Genomic DNA, 24,455 nt, shown 5'->3' with positions numbered 1-24,455 from the left:
GCTAGCAGAGCTTCTACGGGTGCCTGGAGGAGGACGTGTGCACATCCTCCTTGCACCACGAGAGGCGCCTGTGTCGCTATCGGTGGCGCCTGATTCTACGGAGACTGCAGCTTCTGTCTGATCCTTTTTCCTTTCCTCCTCCATCCCTTCCACATCCCACAGCTTAGTGTAGGTAAGTGGGCGCGAGCCAATCTTGGTACTAAGTGTCCTTGGAGAGGGGAAGGGAAAGAAGGGCGCGAGCACAACTGATGGTGCACAGAGTGCAGCTATCCGCGCGCGCGTGTCTCCTCATCCGCGCCTGAGCGCGAGAGGAGAACCCAGGATCCAGGCGTATCAGCCTGGACTACGAGAGGAACCCGGGAACAGCACAGTAAATGTTTGAACTCATCAGCTGAGGCATCTACAAGAAGAATGGCCCCTTCTCATTCCCGAAAGTAGATTTTTAGAGACACATGGAAGAAATCCCACATGCACGATCCTGGGGAGGAGGGAGGTATTTTACGACCCTGAAGATGAAAGAAGCGATGTTCGTCTGAGAAATCGAGAAAAAGAGAGTTGTGTCTTTTAAGCTTAAAGTTTATTTAGTTCAGTCCCGAAAAAGTTACTAGTGTGGAAAAGCACAGATTTTTATCAGTGTCTCTGCAATAGTGAACTCATAAAGGTTTGAAAGAGTTGTATACGACAACTTGTGGTATCTTTTTTTTTTTCCTACTCCTTTTTCCACCTATCACCCTACAAAGTTCAGTTTTGTTTCTTTAAAAGAAGGAAAAGTCACCAGCTGCAAGAAACAGACCTTTAAAGCCCTCTGGTGCTTATAATTTACAAGCCTTGGGCATGTTCCAAGCAAGTATTTGTCCAAAAGCACCACATTTCTGATACTCACCCTCACAAAAACATGAATTGCATTTCCCCCAGCGCATCTAAGCAGTTTAAGTTAGAAACAGAGAAAACCCCAAGCCACTGTAGATTTCTTTAGAAAGGTATTTGTTAGAATTGATCAATAGAATCCTCTGTATTTTGAATTAGAATACACACACACACAATGCTTAAAATGTTACAGGTTAAGTGGTTATAAGCATTGCTTAAAGAATACGTTTCAAAACCAAGGTAAATAGATTATAATGTTTCAGTGTATACTGATGAGTTGTGGATGGTAGAGATTCTTATTTAAGAATCTGTGGTATCCAGAATTAGTCAGCTCTGGGTTTTGTTGTTTGCTTTCTCTTTGTTTTGATACATAGTCTCTCCACACACTCGGGTCTGGATGGGAGCTCCTTGGTTCTCAATCTGTGGGTCGCGACCCTCTTACAGGTCCTATATCAGATACTCTATGGCACTATCAGATACACATATTCACATTACAATTCATGACACCAAATTACAGTTGCAAAGTAGCAACTAAATAATTTCATAGTTGGGGGAATCACCACAACATGAGGAACTGTATTAAAGGGTGGACACATTAGAAAGATTGAGAACCACTGCTCTGTATAGATCCAGATGGCCTCAAACTCACAAAGATCCGCTTGCCTCTCCAATGCTAAGATCCGAGGGGTGAACCACCAGGTCTGGCTAGTCCTCTGTGAGTTGAGAGAAAGCAGCAGTAAGTCGTATCTTCCCTTTGATTTTTCTGGAGAATAGTGCTGCTTCTAAGAGACAGAGAGCATATGTGAGACTCCAAGAATACTTGTTTTATTTGACCTAGAAACAAAGTTGCAGGGGGAGGAGATGTGAGCAGTGTTGGGGGTGCATTTGGGTAAAGTACTTTTTGTCGAAGATAGGAATGTTATCTATCTGGGTGAACAGTACTTTAACAGGCCAGCAAACCTTTGGGCATAGAGACTGAAGCAGTTGTTTGTAGAGAATCAGCTAAGTTCGTAAGCTCCAGGAAGAGGGCAGAGGAGGAAATGGAACGGTCTTGTATAGTCTGTGTATATTCTGTGTTTTCAGTATCCGTTTTTAGTGCTGCAGTAGGTTCTGCTACAGACTTGGCCAACTTCCAGTAAATAGACACCACAAACAAAGGATGTTCAAGTGTTTGGAACAGTAGAGGCTCGTTCGTTAGCTCTTGTTTAAACCACCCTGTTTGTCTTCATGTTGCTGGTTTTTTTGTATTCAGTTTTCTTCTGTGAAAGCCTTAAAATACGGTGGTGGAAAAAAAAATCATCAAATATTTAAAAACTTTAATTTGCTATTAGTGTGTGCCGGTGCAGGTGGGTATATGCCGCAAGTGCATGGAGATCGGAAACTTTTCAATTTTGGGGAATCAGTTCTTTCCACTCTGGGATCCCAGGATTTCACTGGAGGACTCAAGCGTGGACTGCAAACATTTTTACTTGCTGAGCTATCCCACCAGCCCCTTGGGATTTTTTTTTTTTTTTATGTCAGTACTCACATGGTTAGGGTCACGTGACTTATTGAGTAATTACGAAACGGAAAACAAAAACAAGCACATTTTCTTTCTTGAACTCACGACATGACTTTTAGGTTACTCTCCGATGTTACAAACCCTGACTAAGATCTTCCTTCCAATGTTCCCGTCTCCTTTAAAATCTTACTGGCATCGCCTTGCATTCACCTCCCTAAAAGCTGTTTTAGAACAAATAATAAACTCTCATTGAGATCTGTCGCTGCTAACACCCTACTGCACACTCTCATTATCTCTCACCTAAAACTATTACAAGAAGTTCCTTACAGGACTCATTACTTTGTGGCTGTAATCAATTAACCTTCCCAAGGGTCACTACAATCCGTTCCCTCTTGCTCATCTATAATTAAGTGGTATAATAAACTGCTGTGGATGGTGTTTTATAAGTCACCGAGTAGTGTGAGCTCAATAAATGTCAGCTCCCTCCTCTGCACTTACTACCACCCCTGCCAGGAGAAAGCACATCGTGAACTCCAGCGGCTTTCCGCTCCTACCAATGTGAGTACAAGAGTTCTTCTTTAGTCTGAGAATAGTTTTCAGCAAAGGAAAGGGCACTGAAATCCATTTGATGTGGGTCCCAAAATTTTTACCAGGTATATTTTACAAAAGAATGTATGTTTTTTGTTTTTGTTTTTTTTTTTTAGTAAACTTTGAAGTTATAATAATAGCCAATACCTTATACAAGGTACTTTATTCTTTGTTCTTACTAAATAAGATGACTTTTCTTTCTTTCTTTCTTTTTGAAGTTAATTCTTTGACAGTTTTATACATGCCCATACTGGTTACATTCTGGTTACTCTTTCTTTTAACCTTCCTTATCTCCTTCCCAACCTTATCAACCTCCTCCCTGTCAATTCCTTTCCCAGATTAATGACTTTCAGTTTTGTTATGTGACCCATTTGGTTTAGTCAGAGGCATCTATGGAAGATTGGACTGGGATTGTCCATTGGAGCTTGGTTGATGGTCACAGTGGCTACTCAACTGTTGACAGTGATTCCCATTTTCCACGAATGAGTGCACACACCTGCTTGAAATAATTCAACAATGAGAGTCAGGGGCCCCCTGAATCCTCCTCCTTACTTGTCTGGCTCTTGAGCAATCATTGCAATAATCAGTAGTTTGGGGAGTTCTTGATTGCAGCAGCTGTTCCTATGATGGCATTTGCAGCCTCTCTTCCTGTCCACCAGCCTTTCCGATCTTTCTCACAACCTTCCACAGTGTTCCCTGAGCCTTGACAGGAGTGCTGGACGTGTCTTGTTTGAGGCTGAGCACACAGTCATTACTAACTCTCAATGCTGTATGCAGTCACAAAACTCTAAGTTCATCTCAACTCACTGGAAAGAGGCTCTTTGGTTAAACCGAGAGGTGGTAATTGTGCGTTTAGACCCACGTTCCCTGTCACTATGTGCTTTTGAGCCAGGTCTCTGTACCAATATGGGATCCCTCCTGTGGAGAATAGGTCTCAAATCCGATAAAAAGATGGTTGGTTGCCCCCATAAGAGTTGTGCCACTGTTGCATAATTGGGCACATCTTTGCTTTGCACAGTGTTGGTGTCAGTTCCCGGCTGACCGCTGGGTAAGGCTGGTGGTGACTTGTCTTCTCCCAGCGGCCTGCAGAACATATTCTGGCATTAGAAAAGCCAGCAGAGAGGCATCAGCTCGGTACAGCTTCCTTTCTCTATGGCATGCAGCCGAGGTGTGTGGTAACTTCAGCAGTAAGTCGGCAGTAGTGGGCAACCAAGAGCAGTGGCAAGAACCTGTATTTCTCTGGGGGCCTCCTAAGGCCTCCCTGACAAACAGCTCATAAAAAGTCATCCTGCTCCTGACATGTACACTTTTGTTTGAAAATCATTTCGAGGAGGGGGTTTGGGGTTTGGGTTTGTTGTTTGTTTGTTTGTTTTGTTTTTCTTTTGTTTTTGCCTTGCGGGGTATCCAACTTTTTTTTTTTTTTAAGGAAAACAAACTTTAGTTGGAAGATTATAGGTTTTTATGTGACTTTTTTTTTTTTTTTGGCTGACCCTCCTCTCTTAAACAATATGTAGTCCGTGCACATGAGAATGCAAACACACATACACAGCATGTGTATGGAAGTCAGGGTACAAACTCAGATGTCTGTTCTACCTTATTCCGTGAGGTAGGCTATCTCTTGTTTGCATATTTGAGGGTAGCTGTCCTATAAGATTCTTGGGGTGCTCCTGTGTCAGCCTCAAAATATTTGTCTTAGGAGTGCTGCCATTGCAAAGAGGAGCCACCATGGCCTGTGCTTACGTGGGTCCTAGGGATCTGAACTCAGGTCATCGGATTTGCTTAGCAAGCACTTTGACCCAATTAGCCATGGGTTTTTACAGCCCAGGCTGGCCACAAACTCAGGCCAGCTGAGGATGACTTTGAACTTCAGTCTTTCTCACTCTACACCTAAGTGCTGAGTGGACAGACATTCATGACACACCCAGCTTATATGGTGCTGGGACTTGGACCCATAGTTTTGTGGGTGCTGGTGAAGCCCTCTACTAACTAAGCTATGCCTAGCCCCTTCACATGGTGTCTAGCTTTCTCTCTTTCTCTCTCCCTTCCTTCTTTCCTTCCCTCCTTCCTTTCTTTTTGTTTTTGTTTTTTTTTTTCAAAATAGCCGTCTGTCTAGAACTCTGTGTAGACCAGGATGACCTCAAACTCACAGAGATCCGACTGCCTCTCCCTCCAGAGTGCGGGAATCAAAGGCTTATGTTGTCAGGTGTGGTATCACACGCCTTTAGTCCCAGCACTTCAGAGGCAGGAGCAAGCAGGTGTCTTAGTTCAAGACCAGCCAGAGAGACCCTATTTCAGAAAAGAGAACAAACAAGCAAAGACATGTTACTATACCCAGTGATGTCTTTAAAAAAACAATCATACTAAATTATTTCTTCAAATTCTTTATTTGTTGTTACGTTTTTAGGAATAGGACATAGTGTAGTCGGAAGTGCTTGCCCTTCAGACAGCTGAGTTTGATCCCCAGTACCCATGTGAAAAGCCAAGGATGCTGGTTCAACTTGTAACGCAGTGCTGGCGAGGCAGAGGCAGGAGGCAGCACCCTGGCATATGGTGGGCGTTCAGCCTAAGCTAATTGTTAATTAGGCCCCAGGTCCCAGTGTCAAACCTTGTCTCAGAACAAAAAGAAAAAGGCAAGCCACTTCTGAGGCACACTCACACATGTGCACATGCATGAATGTGTGCCATAGCCACACGGGCTTTCATCCATCCCACACAAAGACCTAACGTTCCCACCCAGTCTCCTTCAAAGTGCCTTGTTGGTTTCTCTGTCCACTACAGAGCTGTCCCTACTGCCCTTCTGTCTGCCGGGGCTTTGCTTGTGACTTCAACTTCTACGTCTTTTTTCTCCCTTCTTTGAATTGTCATCGCACCATACTGTCCGTGCTGGTCTCGAAGTGTCAGCTTCCCAGCAGCTAGGACTAGAGGCATGCGCCGTCCGTCATACTTGGCAGAGTCCTATTCCTGAAACACCAAGAGCATTAAGCAAGTCTGACGCCATTCCTCAGATTTTATCAAAGCGAAGGCAGTGAACATGTTATCTCTTGTTAGGATTTGTTTCACTTTCCATTTTTAACAAATTGCAGGGATTCAAGGAATGGCAGTGTCGAGCCAGACCTGATTTAGTTTCCGGTGTCACTTTTGCGTCTTAACTCCCATTTACCTCTTTCATAGTTTTTTTTTTTTTTTTAATTTTTGAGATTATATTTCTTCTTTCCCTTTCCTTCCTCCAAGCCCTACAGTATACCCTTCCTTACTCTTTCAAACCCATGTCTTCTTTTTTCATTAGTTGTTATCGCATGTATATTCCTAAATATAGCCTGCTCAGTCTATCTAGTACTGACTTGTATGTATGCTTTCAGGGTTAACCATCTGGTATTGGGCAACCAGTTGTGTGTTTTCCCTGGGGAAGACTGTTTTTCTCGCTCTCCGCTTTCCTTAGTTGCCTGCTGGTCTTTGAGCTGGGTTGAGGCCTCTGAGATTGTGCCTCCCACTTACCTCCTACCCAGCTGCCGTTACTCACTGTAAACTACACACATTAATTTGGTATTAGCCACTTAGTTTGCTCCCCTTCCACAGAGCCTTGTACTCGCTCGCTGCCTTAAGCCAAAACCGCCTGGAGTAACAACAGGACTGTGTGCTGTGCCAATTAGGGTTATGTACTTAGCATGCAGGGACCCAGCCAAAAGTGGGTTCCAAATGTTCTTGGGAATGTGTTTGCAGATGTCAACGATATCGGTTGGGTGTAGGGTTTTTCTTCTAAGCAGAGAGATCTTGGCAGCCATGTGTCCCTCCATGCTTGTGCTGCTTGCTCGCCGCTGTTTAATTCGGTGACTGTCTCTGTGGAGACTCCCTGCTTTCTTGGCCTCAGTATTAGTAAAGCACCTTTTGCAGTCTTTCCATGCTGTTTCTTCACCTTTAAACATCCTGGTATTCGTTGGGCGTGGTGACTCACACCTGTATTCCCGACACTCAGAATGAGGCAAGCCCAGGTTTCACCAATTAAAAAAAAAAGAAAAGAAAACTAAAGTATTTTTTAGGGGGCCAGGCCCTTAACTTCGGGCATTTCATACCATCGTAGACGATTGGATTTGTATGTTCAGTAGCTGCACGGTTGCCTAAAAGTTATTTTTCTTAGCATTAGAATTCAGAGTCCCCTTGCATCAGCACACCCCCTTGCCTGCTGTGTGTTATTAGTCAGAAGATAAAAGGATCTCTAGCCAGTTGTGGCACAGGCCTCTCTAATCCCAGTCCTTGAGAAGCGGAAGCCAGAGGATCCTGCCTCAACTCCACAAGGCTTTGTCTCAAGAAACAAAGAAAGTGAGTATAGAGTATACAGGATGAGGCTCATCGGGCTTCCCACTTTGGCTAGTTGTCTGTGTTCTACACTGGTTACCTGTGGTGATGGAAGCCGCTATCTCAGCCGGTGACACTTTAAAACTTACCTAAGTGAAAGGCTGTCTGAGTCACTTTTGGAGGAGCGACTCTCGGGCAGGCTGTGCGTGTCAGCATGCTAAGTGACTGTCTCTGAGTTGTAGCGCCGTCTGTGTTGCTTGCTTCCTTTTTCCTTCCAAAGTCTATGTTGAGATGTCACATAGGACCTTCCTCTCAGCTGGACATCCTCCTCACTGTTTATCCCTAAAACTGGGGTTCACTAGACAAACTCCCCATGTTGATCCTTGCTTTTCCTCCCTATCTCCCCACTAAAGGAGAGGTCCCCTAAGGCAGGGGCTTTCTCTCACCCGCCCGCTGTGTGCTGGGGTCATTCATATCTAGTGGGCCTAGCACAGTGAGTGCTAGCCTGAGGCAGTCATCAGATACTGCCTGTTTTTAAGGCACCAAGGAGAGTGAATGCATGTTTGGTTGTTGGTTGTATTTTAGGTAAGGGGAATGCTACATTTATCTTTGTCGACTGTTGGCAGGAAGTTAGTGCCGACACAGTTGGTGCTGTGGGTGCTGTGAACTCAGTGTCAAGCAGTTAGAGGTGGGAGTGTTAGAGGTGAGGTGGTAAATGTTTCTATGTTGAACTTAAGTACTTTTATTCTTTCATTATTCCCTAAGCAATGCGATATAACGTTTATATAACATTTACACTGTATTAAGTAGTATGTGTTTCCGGAGATTATTTGAAATTTACAAGAGGATATAAATAGGTTAAATGCAAATGTTATACCAGACCACATAAATTTTGATATTTAAGGGAATAAAACTTGGAATCAAACCCATGGCAACAGAAGTGAAGAGGTGAAATAGTTTTGAGGACTCAGGAACGTTAGGATAGTCTCCTGGGAGTTGTAGATGGTGAAGAATGGAGAGAAGGGGTGGAAGAGAACGCCTCAGGGGGCTCAGGAAGTCCTAAGTGATTCCGTTGGGCGCAGCTAAGACTAGGGCCTGAACTCAGGGCTTTAGATCAGGCAAGTGCCCGAGAGGTTGAGACACATCCCAGCCCAATCAGACAGATACACAGCACTTACAGAGAACAGAGGGAAGTCTGAGAAGAGTCTATCAATAAAAATCCCCTTAAGACACAGGCATGCAGGCCCACCCTGAAGTGCCAGATTGAAGGGGCTCACTAGAGGGCCCAGTGCAGAGCAGCCTAGGGTAAGGCTAGCTGTAAACCTCCAAGCAATGGAAAGAGGTCACCGGGAAAATGAAACAGGAGTCGGCATCTCTTAGACTTCTCAGTGGCCACACCGAAAGCACGACAGCTGATAAATGACTCAGTGACCACACAGTCACAGGGACACATAAAACCAGGATAGGGCAAGGTCCAGAAATGGGGCAAGGAACCAAGAGATGGTAGTGTACCTTGGGTAGGCAGAAGTCTGCTGTCAGACTGACACTGGCTAACTGTAGCTGGGACTTTAATACTTGCTCACATTTAAAGGTAAATGGGACATAACAGTGTGGGATGGGACCCTGGTTGATGCAAGCTGAATAAAAGCAGAATGACTTTGAATTCTTGCCTGGGTGTCTGAGAGCCTCTGCATGCCTTCTGAGGCCGTGCTCCCAGAGAGGCCCATGATACAGTGTTAGCAGATAATCGTTTTTAACTAGTAAGTCCTTGGACGACCCATGGTTGTGGGAGCCTGAACAAACCTCTCACTTCTTGCAGCTTGACCTTCCACCAGAGGACTGTGGAGACCAACAGGTTGAAATGGAGACCCAAGAACCAAAAGACTCTTCTCCCCCCACCGAGCAGCGCATTCTTTCAGAGGAGGTGGGTAGAGTTTGTTTCCTGCCCTTCCCTTCCCCACAGAGCAGCGAGGTTAGAGAGAAGACACAGGCAGTTTCTCACCCTGTGTGCACGGGTTTTCATTCTTTTTTTTTTTTTTTGGTTCTTTTTTTTCTGGAGCTGGGGACCGAACCCAGGGCCTTGCGCTTCCTAGGTAAGCGCTCTACCACTGAGCTAAATCCCCAGCCCCTACGGGTTTTCATTCTTGGAGAGAGTTCTCACATGGTTTTCTCTGCCACTTTAAGACTAAGCCACACCGTGCTCTTGTCTTAGCTCAGTGGTTTATCCATCTTATTGCATGTATTAATGAAATTGACAGTAAGTAGATCTCTCCTGAAAGAGACATTCTCTCTAAAAATTGCCCTGGATAGAAAAACAAATATGTGGTTTTGCACATGATATGTGGTTTTGAGGTTTCATATTTAGTAATTACATCTTAGTTGTCTGTCATCCTGGCATAAAGGTTTAAAATAGTAAAAATTTAAATTGTTAATTGTAGCTCAAATTCCATTGAGTTCTAGAACTAATGTCTGCCTCTACTATGTTATTGAGTAAAGCTTTTAGTGTCTTTTTCTCTCAGGAACCAATTGCTGTAATGAATAAATTATATCTCATCTTGGGACTCTGGCCCTTAACACTTTCCTAGAAATCTTTTTGATTTAGAACTTTTCCATGTTGTCTGTGAACAGATCTGATAATGATTAGATTGGTGTTAGCTGGGGGTGGGGGTGGGGTGAGAAAAGGCTTCATTCATAGAGAAAATCTCAGCTCAGTGTAGAACCTGCCATAGGTGAGTGACCATCCCAGACTTCCCCATGTGTGCAGAGCACTTCCTGATGCCTGTCTTGGATTGGGTGGGAACTTGGGAGTCAGAAAGAAAATCTAATCTTTAATTTATTTTCCCCGTGGTCCATTGTCCTAATAAAATCTTACATCTGACTACACAGAAGGATGGCCAGCCTTGCACCCTCTCTGACCCCAGTCAGAACTTAGCCAGCTCTCCCACCCCTTACCCTGCCTGCCAACCTCTCTCTCCAAGACCCAGGAGTTTCTTAGGTTTTTCAGGTAACAATGCCTGTCAATCCCATCCTAGACTTTAACACTTTCCCTCTCTTGACTCTACCTGAAAAACTCAAACAAAAACCAGAAAAATGAGACCCACCCTCAGGAAAACAACTTCGGATAATTATTCCAAGCTAGAAACTTGCCCACAAGTTCTAGGGAGGGAAGCAAATTGGGGAAGGAAGCATAGAGAAAATTTGAAAGAATACACTTTATGGTTTTCAAAAAAGACCAACTTGATTTGAAACTTTCTGACCTTATAACTGTCTGCTTTTGTTTTAGTTGATCTCAGAAGGAAAATGGGTCAAATTTGAAAAAACAACTTACATGGACCCCACCGGTAAAACTAGGTAAACGTTGTTGTTCTTTTCTGTCTTTGATTTTCCAGGTCTCTGTTGAGTGTGAGCACCGGTGTTTCTTCAGGAAGCTCTGTTTTAAACAAAGACTCGAGGGCAGCTCTTACTGAAATGTATGGGTCATTGATATTCCATGAATATAGAGTCACATGTGGGTTAACTATTTATAATGAATTACAGTTGTTACTTAACTAGTCTGAAATCTAATTCGCTCCATTCTCCGTTTATAGTGGACCTAGAATTTGTGATTGTGGCTTGCCAAGCTCTAGAATATTCTTCATCCTAGAGTTCTTCCTTCCTTTGCTTTCTTCAAGAAAAATCGAATGTTCAATGTCTAAGTTAGAAGAAAAAGAAAACAAAACCATTGCTGGCTTTGAAGTAAAACATAGATGTTTATACCTTTCTTGGAAATGTAAATTGGAAAAATATTCTCCAAGATAGAGTAACATATCACAATAATGAGCTCTTTACCGCAGCTCCATTTCTGGAAACCTAAGCATCCTGACATAGAGAACGTGAGTTAGGGGCACAGCTCCACAAGAGTGGGAGAACGCTATCTATGCAGGCACCCACTCACCCACAACAGGGTGTCAGATCCCCTGGAGTCAGAATAAAGCAACTGGGAGCCACCCTGCATGGGCGCTAGGAGCCAACTCTAGTCCTCCTCAAGAACAGCAAGTGTCCTTAACCCCAGAGTCCTCTCCCAGCCCTGATGAACAGCAAGTGTCCTTAACCCCAGAGTCCTCTCCTAGCCCTGATGAACAGCAAGTGTCCTTAACCCCAGAGTCCTTTCCCAGCCCTGATGAACAGCAAGTGTCCTTAACCCCAGAGTCCTCTCCCAGCCCTGATGAACAGCAAGTGTCCTTAACCCCAGAGTCCTCTCCTAGCCCTGATGAACAGCAAGTGTCCTTAACCCCAGAGTCCTTTCCCAGCCCTGATGAACAGCAAGTGTCCTTAACCCCAGAGTCCTCTCCTAGCCCTGATGAACAGCAAGTGTCCTTAACCCCAGAGTCCTTTCCCAGCCCTGATGAACAGCAAGTGTCCTTAACCCCAGAGTCCTCTCCTAGCCCCGATGAACAGCAAGTGTCCTTAACCCCAGAGTCCTCTCCCTAGCCCTGATATATATGCGCTAAGCTGCGGAAAGTGGTGGATCAAGGAAGGCTAAAGGGGCAGGGCCTGGTGGTCCATGTGTCCAATCTCAGCACTCAGGAGATAGAGGCAGGCAGCTCTCTGGAGTTCAAGGCCAGCCTGGTCTATATGAAGTTCCAGGCAAGCCAGGGCTACCTAATAAGACCCTGATGGAGGGAGGGAGCATACCTGCCTATAACTAGCTTTTCCTTCTGTTTTCCATTATTTCATTAAAGAACTAAAAAGAAAACAAAACCAGTGTTGACTATTACATTGAAAAGAAGCTGTGGCTACAGCTCAGTGGTCTAGCACTTGTCGAGCATGGGCGTAATCCCAAACGCCACAAAAATAAATAAATAAATAAATAAATAAGTGGAAATCACTAGGAAAGGAGGAATGTATTAAATAGGTTTACTATTTACTACTCACTGAAATGTGTTAAGAAATAAAATAGAATAAAGCTGAATTTAGTGTCCTGATGTCACACCAAGCCATTAGAAAAAATCTTATTTGCTGCACAATCATGGGAGAATCGTGTATGTTTTTTTTGTTTTTTTTTTTTGTTTTGTTTTTTTGTTTTTTTGTTTTTTTTGTTTTTTTTTTTTTGTGAGAGCAAATGCATTTATCATCAAGGTGACTGCATGGATTTGTTGATTGGAACACATTTTGATTGTTTCTGCTGAACTAGCACAGACCTTAGTAAAGCCCATTACTAGAGAGAAGGGAGACATTAGTTAGAAGCAGACAGACAGAGCTAAGTATGAAATAAGCAGAGGATAGGTGTGAGCCCAGGTCAACTAAAGCTGCAGCGAGTACAGTGTGTGCAGTGTATTTATTTATACTGTGAAATGTTTAGTTACCAGAGCTCGGCATAGTGAAATGGTCTGGCTCTATTTTTCCTGAAAACAGAGTTTATACCACAAAATACAGACTTTATTACTAAGAAATTAATTCAGTGGTTCTCAACCTGTGAGTTACAACCCCTTTGGGGGTCGACCAGTTACACTGATATTTACATTGTGGTTCAGAACAGTAGCAAATTACAGTTATCAAGTAGCAATGAAAATAATTTTATGGCTGGGGGTCACCACAACACGAGGAACTGTATTAAAGGGTGGCAGCGTTAGGAAGGTTGAGAAGCACTGCTCTAAAAGGTATCTGGGAGTCACACCCAGCTGTCTTTCCCTGACCAGCCCTCAGGTATTTATTAATCTAAGTTACCGTCCCACTTAGGACTACTGTTGCTGCAATGAAACCGCAGGACCAAAAGCAACTTGGGGAGAGGGGGGAGGGTTTATTTACTTGGTTAAGCTGTCCATCATCAAAGGAAGTCAGGAACGTGGAGTTAGGAGATGAACCAGAGGCCTTGGAGGGTGCCGCTTACTGGTCTGTTCCCCATGGTTTGCTCAGCCTGCTTTCTTACAGAACCAAGAACCACCAGCCCAGGACTGGCCCCACCCACAGTGGGCTGGGCCCTTCCCATCAATCACTAAGAAAATGCCTACTGGCTTGCCTATACTCAATCTTATTGAGACATTTTCTCAGTTGAGACTCTCTGGTAACTCTAGCTTGTGTCAAGTTGGCATAAAAGTGCCCAACACTTGGGGTTGGGGATTTAGCTCAGTGGTAGAGCGCTTGCCTAAGAAGCGCAAGGCCCTGGGTTTGGTCCCCAGCTCCGAAAAAAAAGAACCAAAAAAAAAAAAAAAAAAAAAAAAGTGCCCAACACAGTCATTGTGGACTCTTTTTTTCCCCACAGAATTCCTATATCTAGTTTTCATTCCAGAGAATCTAGTCTTCAATTCGGGAATGAACTTTGAAGTCTAAGTACCATGTTTGCTCCACCTTCCATATATAACCCTTCTTTCTGGTCATTAACGAAGGCCATGCACAGCACTGATGGCTCTCAGCACAAAGTCAAGCTCTGAAGATATGGCTATCGACCATGTTTTATTAATTTGTAGAAGTCCGTTATCTGTTACCCCGAAGCAAAGCATATGTTTACAGATAAAATAACCAAAGAACGATTTGCTGCTGCCTTGTTCAGGAAGAAGGGTAGAGAACTAGCTCTAGACGTGCTCCGTTCTAGCGTTCCGTCCTTACTCTTGCCTTTGAGGTGGGACGAGTTGTCTGCTGCTTCCACCTCGTGCACCAGTGGCTAGAGGTAAAAAGCTGCCAGGGAGCCAACAAGAACACCAACACTGGAGAAATTGAAATGGAAACCCCGTTCTAACACTGGAAGCGATCTCTCCAGATTGTTTACTCCTGACTGCACAAAGAAGGAAACCGTCATGGCCTTGGGTTCTGCTAGTGGAGGAATAGAGACTTAAGGTCTTGCCCCCATAAGCGCACATGTGTTGAGTCCTAGGAGAGCGGCTGTGTATCTCACATGAGTGTCTATTCGCCTTTCATAACAGATGGCTCATCTCTGCCTGTTGCTTGACCTTGACCTGTAATGATGCTCCTCTTTGTTCTCCTTATCCCTAGTGTTTGGGATGGGACCTTCAGTGCTCTGCCCAGCACTGTCTTCAGTCTTTAGGACTAACCTTAGGAGGCAGCAGAGAGAGCTGTGGCAAAAGGTGTTTTGTGTCTTGTGGTCTGTTCTACTGATTGGAAACTGCTTGTTGGTTGGGCTTCTTGCTACTAACAGGAGTGTTAGGCTGCGTGAGCTGTCACAGTACTCATGATGTCGCAGCAGCTCGCAGCACAGAAGTCTGGTGGGTTTGGTTTGGTTTGGTTTGCCTGTAGAACTTGGGTCTTTTCTGAAAGGTGTCAGATCATAATCCTACCTTTAGAACACAGTCTAACCATGGATGCTTGGCCACCTCCGTCATTCCTGTAGCAGTGCTCCTCCCCACCCCTGAGAGATGAGAACTAAAGGGGAGGAATTTCTTGTTACTCTCTCCCACTTTCCAACAGTGTGGGTCCCCTGTAACCAAATTTCCATGTAATTCTGCATGGCGTTCCTGTAAGAGCAGGCAGACCAGCAGAGGCATCACCAAAACCTGACAACAGGCAGCCAGGAACAAACCTGACACAAACTAAAGCCATAAAGGGAGTGAGACTGTGACACCCAGCACTTCCCGCCTCCTCTAGGGACCTGTCTTTTCCTCATATATAAGGCCACACTCATGCAAAGAAAATCTGAAGTCCTCAGATACGCAGGAAAGCTCTGCTCTCTTGAGCTGTGCAGTTTGTCCCGTATTTTAAACCTCATAGATGCAGTGGTCCACGTCGTGCATGGCCTCCTTTTAAACCTCATAGATGTGGTGGTCCACGTCGTGCATGGCCTCCTTTGCTTTTGGAAATGCATCCGGAATGTCCCTGGGGCAGACTGCATCACTGTGGAAAGGTCTAGACAGCGGACCAGCTTCTGCTTCTCACTGTAGCGTGACGATTCAGACCTGTCCTGAGGCTGTAGTGAGCCCAGGCAGTTTCTGCTCAGTCGCTCTTGCTTAGATGGTAGCCAGAGGCTGAGGGGGAGAGTGGGGACGTCCTCTGTTCACGCGGCTACAGAAAGCACAGTTGGCTGTTTAAGTACAGATGTTTACTGTGCTCTTGGACCACTGTCCTTAGCATATCTGCATGCCTTGCATCTATGCCGTGCTGACAATCTACAGAAACCCAAAGAACACTTTCCCTTTGGCACTAATGGCTTTTTTCTTTGTTCTCTGCATAGAACCTGGGAAACAGTGAAGCTTACGACCAGGAAGGGAAAATCTGCTGATGGTATGACTATTATAACTCTTTGTGAAGGAAGTTAGTGCATTATAAGATGGCGTTTAACTAAGCATAGAGCTCAAAGCAGAATTACCCTCACAGGATCCTTTACGGGCGACTCTCCTGTTTTTACAATGCTATGTTTCAAAGCTCTCTGTGTAAGTCAATTCTAGAAACAGATTTTTAAGGAAAAATATGTTAAGCTTTATAGCCATATAGTCGGTATACTCTGGAGCCATGCTCCGTGTCTGGTGTGTTAAGATCCCTGGAGTCCTTTGTACTCTGAGTGTGAGTGCCTTTGGGAGTGGTCAATGACCTCCCCGCTGTCATGCTTCAGTTAGAGGGAAGAGAACTGGGAAAGGGGTTCAGATCAGTTCCCCTTCCTTCCAGGCAGAAATGGCTCAGGTGCCCCAGAAACATCCTGGTAGCCATTTGTTGTCTGTGGAAACTGAGCTGCTGACCTGCCTTTCTTTTTGTTTTTCCATCGTGGTTTGACTTGTGTTTCTAGGAAGCAAGCAGTTGCTTCACTGTAGCTGTTCTCACCTGTCAGGATTTACAGACACAGTCTCTCCTTTCTGTCTGGCCTTCTGGCTTTATGTTAAGGCCCAGTTATTTGGAGGGAAGAGCATCTGTGGTAAAGCAGCAAAGGCATTGATGTAGACACAGTGGATCTTGGCTGCCGCGTGGGGAGTTGGGGCCTCCCATCCTCAGCCCTGGGTGACCTGCTTGGTTTCCACTTCAGTTTCGTTTTTTAAGAAATTATGTCTGGGTCTGGTGGCGCATACCTGAACTCCTATATTCTTGGGAGGCTGGGGCAGAAAAATCATGAGTTTCAGTTATTCTGAGCAGTAAAGACAGCATAGTAAGAGTATGTAAAATAAAAAGATGAAAGGAAAGCAATACTGTGAAAATTAAAATGAACTTTTCATAATAAAAAAAAGTCACACAGAGTGTTACTTTTTACATTTTCGAATGAAAGTAGTTTCAAGTTTGGCGGCCAACACAGTAGATTGTTAATTTTCTTCAGAGCAAATTCAGAGTGATTTGGATGCACTGCCTTCAAATCTAGGGTTTATGTTGGATTGCTGTGAACAGGCTGCTGGCCTGACTGGCCTTCCTTAAGGATTCCATAGCTTCCTTTCTCTTTGACAGCCGTGTCAGTCATACCAGTCCTGCAAAGAACGCTTCATCATGAGTGCATTGTCCTGGTGAAGCAGTTCCGGCCCCCGATGGGCGGCTACTGCCTGGAGTTCCCAGCAGGTGAGGGCTCCACTCAGGTCCTTGGCCTGAGACTGGAGGTCGTGCTGTGTATGTCATCTGTCCACGTGGCTGTCGATAAATGATGCTCCTGTCCAAGGCTAGGGAAATGGGATGCAAGCAAGGCGACGTGAGTTTCCATCCCTAGAATCCTGTGTCAGCCAGGTAGGTGTGGAGGCGAACAGGGAATTCCATCCCTGGACGGTAGACAGAGGGGCTCTCTGGACCAAGCTGGCGAGTGAGTCCAGCCATGTCCATGAGCTCTGGGTCTGACTGAGAGATCTTGAGTGGAAGAGTGACTGAGGAAAACTCAACATTCGTGCTCCATGTGCATACACACAGATATATAAGAAGAAGAAACATGTTTAATAAGGCTCCTTCAAGCCCCTGGCCACATAGCCTCAGTAGAGCTCTCGAGTCTCCAGTACTTGGTGCTATTCACTTACCAACGGGGCTCGCCTTCCACCACTAGCAGTCTACACGCTCGGGAGTTCACAGGAGTACGTGCTTCAGACTCTGACTGCAGGGCTGCAGCTGGAAGACACCTTCATCTACCATAAACGCATGGGGCAAGAAAACTCTTGATTGTATGTAGAGGTATTGTTTAGTTTCACTATAATTAAAGAAGCCATCCAGAATTTGATACACGGTATTATAACAATCTATTGGACTGTGCCCATATGAAGAGATTAATAAACCCCATCCTCGTATCTGATGCAAATGGTGTACTTATAAAGCCAGGTTCATGTAAGGTTCAGGTACAGTGTTTACCCAGAGCGCACAAAGCTCTGGGCCACATTCCCTGGGCTACAGTGGGAAGGCCTGGCCCATGGCAATGCGCACTTAACTCTTTCTCCCTTGCCCTGTTAGCAAGACGGAAATGGCACTGAAAGTGATGACCTACATTTTACTTGTTCTTTACCTGGCTGTGTTCAGGAAAATAAGCCCGAGTTGTTACTTTCCTCACGCTTGGTCTATTTGTTTCCTGACATGACCATAGTATGACCTGGTCCACACCTTCGGGACACTGCTGGTTCTTCATTGTTGGGCCTCAGTATTTTTCTATGAGGAAGGAAAGCAAGTACACTGTCACCATACAGAAAAAGGAACCCAGAGTCAGCCTCTTGTACTGTAGTCTCACAGCTGGCTCAAGACCTAGGCCTTTTGGCCACCACTGAATCCCCGTTCCTTACAGTGCTGTCCCCTTGTACAGAATGTAGTTGAGATGTTCATGAGAAACCTGCTTGGTGTGCAAGGGTCACTTTGACTCTTGCAAGTCAGTGCCTTAGCAACTGTCAGGAAGATGTTCAGGGACACTGGCTTCCCATCTGTCCTCCAGGGCTCATCGAAGACGGGGAAAGCCCAGAAGCGGCTGCTCTGCGGGAGCTGGAGGAAGAGACTGGCTACAAAGGTGACATTGCTGAATGCTCTCCAGGTCCGTATCCGTTCAGGAAGTGTCAGCTTCTTGAACATTAAAAAGGGGGTTCTTTATGGTTGGGGTGTGGGCAGAGAGGAACCGGGGACTTGGGGGTTCTTTATGGTTGGGGTGCAGGTAGAGAGGAACCGGGGACTTGGGGGTTCTTTATGGTTGGGGTGCAGGTAGAGAGGGACCAGGGACTTGGGGGTTCTTTATGGTTGGGGTGGGCAGAGAGGAACCAGGGACTTGGGGGTTCTTTATGGTTGGGTGTGGGCAGAGAGGAACCAGGGACTTGGGGGTTTTTTATGGTTGGGGTGCAGGCAGAGAGGGACCAGGGACTTGGGGGTTCTTTATGGTTGGGGTGCAGGCAGAGAGGGACCAGGGACTTGGGTTGGTGTCCAGCCAGGCTCAGTGGCACATGTGTAATGTTAATCCTCCAGGACAGAGACAGGAGGATTAAGAGTTGGAGGTCAGTGTGGGATGTACAGTAAGACTGTGTTTCCATGCCCCTCCCTCCAAATTGAAAAGGGAGAATTCTCCTCCATCTGGGAGTGGACTTCTCTGCATGGGAGCAAGTTAGGACCTGAAATTGGGAAATGATGAGACCAGGTTTCTTGAGCATGCACAGCCAATCTTCCTCCTTCCTCACCTCGCCTGTGCCGTACTCGCTGGGGTCTGTCCTGGTCGGAACCGTCTGAACCCTCAGACTGCCCAGACATGACTGCGGACTCCAGGGAGCTTGAGAGCTTTTCAGTACATGTTCTACAGTAACGTCTCCTGAGTAGATTCCATGTTGAATGAACCCTGAGCCCCACCTCTTCAGGGACAGTTAGTGACACAAGCACAGGGACTGGAGCCCTTGTCTCATTTCCTAAGACCGCTGTCACTTTTCACAGCTGTGTGTATGGATCCAGGCTTGTCAAACTGCACCACACACGTTGTGACAGTGACCATCAATGGAGATGACGCAGGAAATGTAAGGCCGAAACCCAAACCAGGTAAGGGTGTGGTGGGTGCATTTAAACTGGCTAACTTGCTGTGCAGCGAGGGGTCACTGAAAGCGCAGTCTCTTCCCACAGCTTCCTGGGTGCTTGCCCACCTCAGTGCTGGGTAGGTATTTTACATTCTCTGCATTACTTCATTGGCCTTTTAAGTATTTTTAAACGTTAGACTACAGAAATTATAATGTATTATATACATTATATATATTATCATGTCCTGGAACTCACTCTGTAGACCAGGCTGGCCTTGAACTCGGAGATCTGCCTGCCTATGTTGGGATTAAAGGCGGGGGACACCACTGCCCAGCTGTGTGTTAAATTTTATAACGTGTTAAATGTCCCTGCTTTTTTAAACAAACTTGATCCCCATTTAACAATGTGAGCTACAAACCCAACTACAATGTGAGGAACTTCAAAAACTGTGAATTTTGTCTTCATGTAGAAGAATAGCAGATGTTAAAGGGCAGCCTTCATTGAGCCAAGTTTTATATTTAAAGAATTTGTAAGGTTATTCTTCGCACTAGATTTACTAGCAAAGTAGAGTCCAAAAACATTAATATGTTGTCAGTTCCCTGTCCTTTCTTCCATCCCTTTGAATGTGGATGGGTGGATTTTCAATACACACACACACACACACACACACACACACACACACACACACACACGTGTCCCTCAAAAATTTAAATTTTGTAATGACAAAATTGTGAGTTTAAAACTTAGTCCTGCTTAATCATGTCTGAGTGGTAACTCTTGTCCTGTTAAGTCATCCCTGCATCTGTTTCATTATTTCTGTGCAGCCAGTTTTAAAGGCTTGGTTGTTTAAACTAAAAATGTTCATAAGATGTGGAAGACACAGGAGCTTCTCAAAAAGTTAGAGAATTGTGTAGGATCTAGTCTTTGCAAAAGAAATAACCTAAAAACACCTGAGAGCGGGAGACTGACCTTCTAGTCTCCTCACTCACAGGAGCCAGTCGAGGCCAGCCAGGGTTCTCCCAGCAGACGGATAATGAGGTGTGTGATTTTGATGCGTGAGAGAACCTTGATGGCATATGCTAGGGAAGGCAGGTGCGTTCTAAGGGCAAATGCTGATGCCACACACCTGGACTAGACAGGCACTCACAGGACAGAAAGTGGAGCTTGCAAGGATGAGAGTTACTGTTGAGTGAATTCCATTTGTTTAATAGTTTTAAATGCAAAAATACTCATAAGACATGAAAGACATTTAGGAGTTCCTCAAAATTTTAAATTTTTGGATGACAAAACTCTCTTAATCCTGCTGAAGTTTTATTTAAAAATGGTTAAAGTGATAAATTTTGTATTACGTGGTTTTCCACCAGTGTAAATGTAGTAATGTATAGTATAGGATATTCTTAAAACTTTCTGTCAAGTGTCTGATTTGGAGAGTAACAGTTGAAATTAACTGGACTGTGATGTATTTAGAGATCATAGGATTCTGTTGGACTGTTCTAGTCTTCGTATGACTTGCACTGAAGTCTTCAGAGGCATGCCATATAGCAGGGCGTCCTAAAATATAAGCCTTCTTCCTCCTTCTTTCAGGGGACGGAGGTACGTTACTCAGCTCCCAATGGCTGGCTTGGGATGGTGATGGAGTGGTGACGGCTGCACACATGGGCTGATGGGGTTTGCTGCTGCTCTTAGCTCTGTTTTCACTGCATTCTGTTTGTTTAGAGTTTGTGGAAGTGATTTCTTTACCAAAGAATGATCTGCTGACGAGACTTGACGGTAAGCACTCTCAAGGTTCTTACCCATCCTTCTCTTGGTTTCCTGTCACCTTCTCTCTCTGTTCACCTTATTCCTTTATCGTTACCTCAGTAATCTCAGACACCTAGCAACTGTTGAAAACTACTGTTGAACCATGCTAGTTTTCCTCTTCTCCCCCCACCCCCACCCTCACCCCCCAGAGCTGAGGACTGAACCCAGGGCCTTGTGCTTGCTAGGCAAGCGCTCTACCACTGAGCCAAATCCCCAACCCCAAGTTGTCCTTTTCAAGTGATATACAGTTCAAAAATTTTATGAAAAACATCCTGTGTCAAGGGAAGGCTTTAGGGGCTGGGGATTTGGCTCAGCGGTAGAGCGCTTACCTAGGAAGCGCAAGGCCCTGGGTTCGGTCCCCAGCTCCGAAAAAAAAGAACCAAAAAAAAAAAAAAAAAAAAAGAAAAAAAAAAGGGAAGGCTTTAGTAGGGTCCCTTTTAGAACTTTCCCCTAATAATAGTAATTATTTTCCTGCTTTCTGGCCAAAGTGCTTAGGACCTTTAATCATTACTAGAGCACAGCTCTGCTATGCTGGAACGTTACACATTCCTGTGGAGAGTCAAATCTTACAGCAGCTGAGGAATCCTGCAGTTCCTCAGCACATGTGTGACTGTGAAGGTGATGTAATGAGCCTGGGTCAATCAGTGCTCATTTGGTTAGGTCACCCATCACCCCACAGAGATGATGCAAAGATCCTGTTAGATGTCACTAGGCCTTCCGTATGGAGAGGTGACATCACCAGGCCTTCCGTATGGAGAGGTGACATCACCAGGCCTTCCGTATGGAGAGGTGACAGCAGCACTGCTTGGTGCTCCTCTGTGCCCCAGCTCTGTAGATCTGTTCATCCCTGTGTGAAGAATCAGAGCCTTTGCAGGACCCCAGCTTTTTATCAGTTCCACTTAGGAGACTGACAACTTATTTTTTATGTTTGTTAAGTAGTTACCGTAGAGACTGACACAAAGTAACGAGGTATTTGTTGATCTGAAATGCCGAGAGCAATCCGTGATTCCCTGCCCCACCAGTGGGCAGTGGGCTTATGGCTTCACGTAAGCAGAGAGCTCTTATTTTGAAATGTCTATTATTTGTTTGAAAAGTTAACTATCTTTCAAACTATGATTTTGTATTCCTACACAGCTTTGATTTCTTTTCATAAAACTAGACCTAGGGTAAATTAATCTCAGTACCTAAAGCCAAATTAAATGCATTATTTATTCAGAAAAGCCATAGCAACCAATGTTATGCAGTACAGCCAATGATCTGACGGCCCTGAGGTGTTTGAGCTCCGCCATGGTTATCATTTATCGGTCACTAGCCTCTCATTTTCCTAAATGTAATAGATGTTTTGTGTAAAGAATATCCTTTTCAAAAATTCTTTCTCTATCCATGACTTCCCTTCTGGTCTTCGAAGGGGATACTCGGCAAGCAAGAGCACTTTACCTAACTTCAGCATAATCAAAAGACTAATCAATACTCCATGTTAGTCTGTAACAGAGTAGCAACCAACACTCCTGCCATTCACAGGTGGGTAGGACATGAACCCAGACTTGGAGAATCATTCAATTGTGAAGTCTTTCCAAGCAAGCGGCTAGGAAACCAGGAGACACTGGGCCAGTGTGGCTGAGACCTAAGCCCGATTGTCATCTGCTGTGTTGCTACTTTTACTCCTTTACTCTAATCTTAACGTTAGTGTGTCCCCGGCGTCTAGTATTAGTGACTGGCATAGTGTGACAGACTAGGCTCTCCTCTCACTGTCTCTGCAGTCCCTAAACTGTCACCTTTGCTTCTTTAGCTCTGGGTGCAGAAGACCGTCTTACAGTGGACGCCAGGGTCTACGCCTATGCTCTGGCGCTGAAACATGCCAACGCCAAGCCCTTCGAAGTGCCCTTCCTCAAATTTTAAGGCCAAGGAGGACACTGGCCATGCTTTGTAAATGAAACCGTGAGGCCTTCATTCTTCAATGTATTCAATTAAGTTTAATGTAGATCATAAATCGGCTTTTTCATAAAATAAAAGCAGCACAGACTGCATGTGGTATGGAATTATAATTACAGAGAATATAACCTTCATTTAAACTTGTTAATACTCATGGAAATGACGTATAGTTAGGTATGTTTAAATTTCTTCTACCTCACCTGGCCTAGAAGGTGAGGGTATTTCTCAGGAATAGACTCGAGCTCCAAATTAGGTCAACTATTTTTACCCTCAATTCCTAAAATAAAAATTATGCACTTAAGTCTGCAGATAGCTATTTATTAGACTCAGTTTAAAAATTAGAAGGTTGGGTTTTTGTTTTGAGACAGGGTATCACTGGGTAGCCCTGGCTAGCCTGGAACTTATTTTGTAGACCAGGCTGGCTTTGAACTCAAGAGATTCATCTGTCTCTGTCTCTCTAAAGTTCTGGGAATAAAGATGTATAGCACCACATGTGGCAAAATAAGACTTGGGTGGGTTTTTTCTTGTTTTTTTTTTTTTTTTTTTTTTTTTTTTTTGTGATGTGTGTGTTTGGTTGTTGTGCTTTTCAGACAGGGTTTCTCATGTAACAGTCCTGGGGCTGTCCTGGAGCTCACTCTGTAGACCAGGCTCAACTTGAACTCAGAGATCCGCCGGCCTCTGCTGGATTAAGGGACGTACACCACCACACCCAGCTAAAAGTTTTAAAAAGAGACCCCAATATGGACGGACTTGGCTTCTCCTAATTCTAATGTGCTATATGGGATTCTTTTGGGCAGTGACATAAAATCAACAGAGCATAACATTTGTGGTAAAAATGTAGCTACTTGTGGTACTGCTTATAATCTACCTTCTTGGGAGGCTGATGCAGGAGGATCATAAATGAAGCCAATTTTGGTTACATTATAAAACTCTGTATCTCAGAAATAACTTTTAAAATATATTTAATATCCTCATAAGGCCATTTAATTCCTAAAAGTGTACGGAGATGCTTCAGTAGTGAGCGGTTAAGTTAGTTAAGAGACTGGAAACTCAGGATCCTTCCCTCGAGTGTGCACATACCTTAGTTTTCTAACTTTACCTCAGAAAATACTTGCTTTCCAAAACTAAATCCATAGTAAAAGGTTAACGTGGACTCTGCGTGTACATGGATGTCAATAGTCCTGGGTATAGGCAGATCTATCTGCCAACGGTCTGAAACATCAACCAGATGTCTGGTGTCTATTCCTCACAACTACTTGCCTACATCTTTTCTTATAACTGCCTTTTTTTTTTTCCCATTCGTTTGGAAAACTCAGAAAGTGGGTTCTAATACCCCAGGGTGTTCTCCAGTATCTGACCTTAGCTCAAGCTAAATCAGTCCTACCTCCCATTCCTACTAAGAAAATCAATTACTGAAAACTGTGCTTCTGAAAGTAACAAGTTAAATTTGTTTTCTTTTTTTTTAAAAAATGAAGTCTGTACTCTAAAGATTACAAAGCAATGGGGTGATGTCAAATGAAGGCTAAGACACTATCCATGTCACAAGTAACCTTGCTACTGCCCCTGAGTAACTGACAAGTAAAATATGACTACATTTGAATATCCAGATGTTCAAGAATATCCA

At 44.5% G+C, this 24,455-nt stretch overlaps 2 protein-coding genes across 4 annotated transcripts in view; one reads left to right on the top strand and one right to left on the bottom strand.

The window, feature by feature from the left end:
* Window positions 1–65: 65 nt before the first annotated feature.
* On the top strand, window positions 66–23,333 carry Nudt5 (nudix hydrolase 5). 2 transcript variants are annotated; one of them, NM_001007733.1, is made up of 10 exons: window positions 66–172; window positions 9,069–9,173; window positions 10,533–10,600; window positions 15,411–15,460; window positions 16,604–16,711; window positions 18,048–18,143; window positions 19,022–19,123; window positions 20,684–20,692; window positions 20,816–20,869; window positions 22,689–23,333. In NM_001007733.1, the coding sequence occupies exons 2-10, from the start codon at window positions 9,111–9,113 to the stop codon at window positions 22,796–22,798; spliced, it is 660 nt and encodes a 219-aa protein (NP_001007734.1). In that variant the 5' UTR covers window positions 66–172; window positions 9,069–9,110; the 3' UTR covers window positions 22,799–23,333. The 2 variants fall into 2 exon arrangements, with proteins under 2 accessions (NP_001007734.1, XP_008770097.1); XM_008771875.4 differs by lacking the exon at window positions 20,684–20,692 and having other exon boundaries at window positions 138–172; window positions 22,689–22,944.
* Window positions 13,396–24,455, bottom strand: part of Sec61a2 (SEC61 translocon subunit alpha 2) — a 38,078-nt gene continuing 27,018 nt past the window's right edge. The window contains exons 12-13 of one of the 2 annotated variants that reach the window (XR_005495306.2): window positions 17,631–17,770; window positions 13,396–17,259 (exon numbers count right to left, since the gene is read on the bottom strand). Coding sequence is in view for 1 of the 2 variants with exons in the window: in XM_039095932.2 (XP_038951860.1) it covers window positions 17,683–17,770 (88 nt within the window). In the remaining variant the exon portion in view is untranslated. Of the gene's footprint in view, window positions 17,771–24,455 lie in introns of both variants that reach the window. The other variant, XM_039095932.2, reaches the window with a different exon arrangement.

Source organism: Rattus norvegicus, chromosome 17 (assembly GCF_036323735.1).
Source record: "Rattus norvegicus strain BN/NHsdMcwi chromosome 17, GRCr8, whole genome shotgun sequence".
In the NCBI taxonomy this organism is placed as follows: Eukaryota; Metazoa; Chordata; class Mammalia; order Rodentia; family Muridae; genus Rattus; species Rattus norvegicus.
The sequence above is the reverse complement of the archived record's forward strand: the minus strand, read 5'-3'. Positions and strand labels throughout refer to the sequence as shown.

Coding starts and splice junctions, on each gene's coding strand:
- Nudt5 (NM_001007733.1), top strand. CDS start 9,111: ATGGAGACCCAAGAACCAAAAGACTCTTCTCCCCCCACCGAGCAGCGC. Junction 10,601..15,410: donor GACCCCACCGGTAAAACTAG/GTAAACGTTGTT, acceptor TTCTCTGCATAG/AACCTGGGAAACAGTGAAGC. Junction 20,870..22,688: donor TCTGCTGACGAGACTTGACG/GTAAGCACTCTC, acceptor TTGCTTCTTTAG/CTCTGGGTGCAGAAGACCGT.